General features: G+C 41.6%; 1 protein-coding gene across 1 annotated transcript in view; it reads right to left on the bottom strand.

The window, feature by feature from the left end:
- Positions 1–3,330: 3,330 nt before the first annotated feature.
- Positions 3,331–5,334, bottom strand: part of LOC107684595 (uncharacterized) — a 5,947-nt gene continuing 3,943 nt past the window's right edge. The window contains exons 5-6 of the mRNA XM_016480890.1: positions 4,116–4,520; positions 3,331–3,348 (exon numbers count right to left, since the gene is read on the bottom strand). Of these exons, the coding sequence (XP_016336376.1) occupies positions 3,331–3,348; positions 4,116–4,520 (423 nt within the window). The remainder of the gene's footprint in view (positions 3,349–4,115; positions 4,521–5,334) is intronic.

Raw genomic sequence — 5,334 nt, 5'->3', positions numbered from 1 at the left:
AGGCGGGCCTTCATTTGATACAGGAACTATTCGAGCCGTTCATGCCAGACTGGGGAGAGAGGTGCTGTAATAATGTGAAAAATAATGTGTTTTTCTGTGAGCCTGTTCTAGTACACCCTCAAAACAAAATCAAGACTTTGTAAAAGAGCATAATAGGACCCCTTTAAAAATGTAGGTACAGTCATATTTTTCCATTGAGTCTGGGATGAAATTTTCAATGTCTCCTTTACTTCCTTTATTCAATTTCCTGTTGTTGATAAAAAAATAACGCTCAATAACACATCCTGTGCTGACTTCTGAAGACGCCAGGGCTGTGTCTCCCGCCCCTGTTAGCGTCAGCGTGATAAAAACTGCCCCTCCACATCAGCCTTTCCCCCTGGAGCTCTATCAGTAGATTCATTACCACATTAACACAGAGTCTGATTTAAATGGAGCTGCTCTCATGGGCTAGAATCTATTAGAGCAGAAAACCTCTGTCACATCTCCTCAGCATCTCATCTGGCTCTCATGACTCCTGACAGCTCTGGGAAAAAAGAAAAGTGGCCTCCAGTAATGAAGCAACACTTTAACTCAGCAAGTCTGTGCAGTAGGCATACGTTTATGCAAAGGAGCTGCGTTGACAGGACTTTTCTGTCAGCACTTCGCTTCACTTCACTCTGGCAAAACAATTTTTTGTTTGGAGCAGTCGGCCACAAATTTATTGTGTACAAATTATCCCAGAGGATCCGAATGCCATTGGGGGGGAGAAAGTACGTTTTTTGACATGCTTCCTAGGGCTTGAAAAAAATCAATGATGACGACATTGTGGTGGCACATGAAGACAAACGTATTTATTTACAATGTTCTAGGAAAAATAAGCCATAAAAGCATCTTGCACAAAACAAGCTATTTTTTTTTCCTGATGAGAACTTGAACAAAAAGTAAAGTACTGCTCACATATTCTGGTCTTGAATGCTGTGAAAACAGACAAAGAGTGATACAATCATTAGTTTTCATCCAAAGTTGCGAATTTAACTTATGTGCAAAATTGGAATATCACATAAAACATTTGCGAATAAGCACCATTTCCATCCAACGAGTCAAAGAGAACAAAATCGTCACTACCTGATAAACTGGCACTAAATATCACTAATAAAAGTAGGAAAAGCCACTGAATATAATAATTTGGTAACACTTTATTTCGATAGTCCACTTTAGACATTCTATTAACAGTAAGTAACTTTGCAACTACATGTCAACTAGCAGTTAGTAGAGTATTAGTAGACTGTCTGCTTAATATATTCTAACACTTTCTTTGTCAACTTATTCTACTAACCCTAAACCTACCCTAACAGTCTACTCTGAGAGTTAGTAGACATGTAGTTGCAAATTAATGAGAATTAGTCGACATGTAGTTGACATGTAGTTACAAAGTTACTTATAGTTAATAGAATTTCTAAAGTGGACTATCGAAATAAAGTGTAACCAATAATTTTCACATATAATAAATTATTTGCGCCTCAGAGCTAGCAAAAGAAACACAATCAATGCGGTCGTTGCTTTCGGAGGTGGATGCTGCTGTTTAAGAAAGCAGTCGTGTAAGACAGTTCTGGGAGGCAATTATACAGAAATACTTTGACGACAGACTTGGCTTAGGCATTTCAGAATAACAACACTTCAGATGCTGTGCAATAAAATCGTTCAGACTGACGGCAGAGGGTCATTTCATTGGTCAGGAACCACCCAAAGAGGCATCTGACGAACATGTAAAGCATCCAGTCACAGTTCGTTTTGTTCAGTGTCAAGGTTTAGGGACATGGAAATGTAAAGTCGAATGTCATGCTAGTTTACTGCAACAATGGCACAAAGTCTATGCCATGAAATTCAAATACTTTTGAAATTCCAGTGTTTAGTTGATCCAGATAAGCCATCATTGTTGCAATTGTAAACACGATGGCTTTCTTCTTCCATGAGGGAGTTTGGCATCATAACGGCTTTGTTTCCTGGTGAACCAGAAATCCTGTATAATTCAACCAATCAGATGATTACTTCAAAATTCCTGAAGTGTTTCTTATTTTGTGTGCCTTTTGCATCAGACATTCAGCCAGCAGACCGTGGGCATGAAGTCTGACTATACTAATTAGACTAGTGCTATAATAACAGCACTCTTGCAATTTTAAAAGACTATTGGAAATATGTGACATTGTATATGATACTATTTTGTATATGAAAGTTTTGAACATTGTTATAGCCGACCCATTACATTTTACCTACACTCTAAGATTTATGTTAAAATGTACACTGTAGCGGGAAACTATTTTTTGCATAAAATGTTTAGTTTAAAGATGTTGTAACTGGTCACAATAAACAACAACACAGTTTAAACCAGCCCAGAACAGTTCACCATGGCCCATGTTTTTAGGCTGGTCTGGTTTTCTGGTTTGAGAAGGGTTTTGAACTAGAACATCATTGACCAGAAAACCACCATTGTCTAGTTTAAGCTATTTGTTTCAGCAGGGCAGACTCCCTTGTGCTAACATCCACACAAATAAGCAAAGCTTTAACTTACTTTATGATGTTAATCTCTTTCTATTATAGAGGAGTCATACTGTGGGACTGAATTAATGAACACCAGTGTAGTTCACCATGAACATTATAAACTTAATGAATAGTAGGAGGTAAAACTCTCCCACAAATGCACATGCTAGAAAATCTTATTTACTTCCCAGTGGGGTCCTGATGAGAAAACTTTTAAAGGAAGGGATTTCCAGATTAGATTTTTTGAGATACTCCAAATGACAAAACATACATTTTAAAGCCACGACTAGTCATTTTGAATATAGACATTACATTGCTCATTTTGATATTTTTCTGTCGGACTCAGTGATTTTCAATAAACTTTAAGAGTAATAAGTGAATTCTGATTTTGTTTTGATATTTTTCATTGTTGAGGATGTGTGTATACTGTAATTATGTTTCTAGTTTGGTGAAGGAGTCAGTGTTGCATTCAACTGTAGTGATATTATAGGTATTTGATATTCTAAATCAGTAATGATTGATATTAAATACTGTTGACCTTTTGTGCAACATGCCATTTAAATCAATTTAACACAGCATTTTGCAAATTCCTCCCTTCTTAGGACAAGCAGTTTGGAGAATGAAAAATGGATGTTGCTAATTCCATTGAAGGTAGGAAGATGGGCTGATTTAGGCTGTTTAAATAACAAATGTTACATTTAATACATCACACAATTCAAGCTAATTAAGGTAATATAATAAGTCTGCTAATTAAGGTAAGGTCACAGGTTCAACACAGAGTGTTGATTGACACTAGATTTGAACACAAGTACATTAACCACACTGTAACATCTGTGAAAAGTAAGATAAGGCTTTAACACATTTGAAAAGGGGTTCAGAAGTATCTTATTTTAATCATAATATGCACTTGCTAGAGTTATGTACTATTTATTAGTTTTATTTATTATTTATTGTATTTTTCTCAACTTATTATGTGGTTTTACATGTAGACTAATTAATGCATACAAAGAGAACCTATAAAGTGGAAAGGTGATTTGGTGAAAAGAGAAGAGTGGAAAACATCACTGAGACCAAGCAGGAAAAGAAAATAAATGAACAAATATTTCAGCAGAAATCGTTATAATTTGTGGCCATCAGTATGCAGGCTGAGAGACAGAGGATGACTCCATCACACACTCCACTGCCCCTTACAGCTCCACAATCAGCACTGTCATGTGGGTTAGTGTTTGTGAGGGGCTGTCACCCTGCCTCGATGCACATCACTGTCTTTCATCTGCATATAAAGGACAAGGGCAGCACTTCCTGATAATGGGAATAGCATACATTTGATTTCTGCCACCCACTGCAGCAGTACGGCATACAAATGTTAATTGCTTGAACTCTTGGAATGAGACTGAGGTCTAGGTCTACGTACTGCACAATATTTTCCTTTGAAGATCACTGCAAGATTGTTTGTCACACAAGGGATCAAGGTTTGCAAGTAAGCTTGCTGGTAGATGCTACACCATTTGGCTCTAAAAAGCTTTATTCTCCATTGATGACAATTTACATTTATTCAGAATTTTTTTTAAAGGGGTCATATGATGCTTTTTTGCGGCCTGGGCACGGGCGGGCAAGCGGAGTTGATAGACCCAGTCATGGAAATATTGGGCCGCGCATACCGGAGACAGCCCCACCCGGGCCAGAATTTCCCTCTTCACTTCCTCGTATTGCGTGGCCACCGCGGTCGGTAAACTGAAGAAGGCTCGTTGGGCTTCCCCAGTCAAGAGAGGTGCCAGCGCTCGTGCCCAGTCGTCGTGTTCCCAGCCCTCAGTCGTTGCGGTGTTCTCAAACATCTGAAGGTAGACTTCCACATCATCGTGTGCGGTCATCTTGGGCAACAGCTGGGCGGCCTGTACCCGGGGATCCGGTACCGGTACGCGCTGGCGGGTGGCGAGCTCCTGCTCAGTTTCCCCCTGTCGAGTGGCGAGATGCTCCACTATTTGCTGCTGGCGGATGCTGACCTCCGCCAGCCGTTGGAGAATTTCGTCCATGCTGTGGGGAGGAGTAGCCGCCTGGGAGGGAAAACACAAGAGAGAGGATGAATGGACAGAGATCACTTGTCGGTGTATCTTCCACCACTTGCCCGCATTCTCCACCAGTGTAACGGGGTGGAAGGAACACGCGACAAGGAGAGCTCAAATAAATACCCCGGAGGGTGGATTTATTCACAGATCAAGTGCCCAAGTGAGGGAGGTGGGTGCTGAGGTGAGTTGAGGCTTCTCCGTGCGTGAGTCGGTGCTTCTCCGTGAGCGAGTTCCAGTGTCGGTGAGTCTGTGCAGCGCTCGTGTTCGGGCTGGTTGGTCACGGGCTGGTTACTGGAATGTAAAGGAGAGAACACGTTAGACTTCAGCTTCTGGGAGAGTATGTCTTCCCTCATCGTCGGGCCTCACGTGGCTTATCTGGCCGCGGGCTGATGACTCTCAGCTGTGACCGATCAGCCCGTGATGAGCACGGACAATGAAGTGGAAGTCCTGGAGTGCGAGGAACCACCGTGTCACCCTGGCATTGGTGTCTTTGGCCCAGGCCATCCATTGTAGGGGCGCGTGATCCGTTATGAGGGTGAACTTGCGGCCGAGGAGGTAATAACGCAGCTCCAGGACTGCCCACTTAACCGCCAGAGCTTCCTTTTCCACGTTTGCATAATTTTTCTCGGGTGGGGTCAGCTTCCTGCTAATAAATAACACGGGATTTTCTTCACCGTCCTGGACTTGAGACAGGACCGCTCCCAATCCCACTTCGGAGGCGTCTGTTTGCAGCAGGAAGGGGCAGCCGAAG

The sequence above is a fragment of the Sinocyclocheilus anshuiensis genome, unplaced genomic scaffold (genome assembly GCF_001515605.1).
Source record: "Sinocyclocheilus anshuiensis isolate Anshui unplaced genomic scaffold, SAMN03320099.WGS_v1.1 scaffold561, whole genome shotgun sequence".
NCBI lineage: Eukaryota > Metazoa > Chordata > Actinopteri > Cypriniformes > Cyprinidae > Sinocyclocheilus > Sinocyclocheilus anshuiensis.
This window is presented reverse-complemented; position numbering and strand designations above follow the sequence as displayed.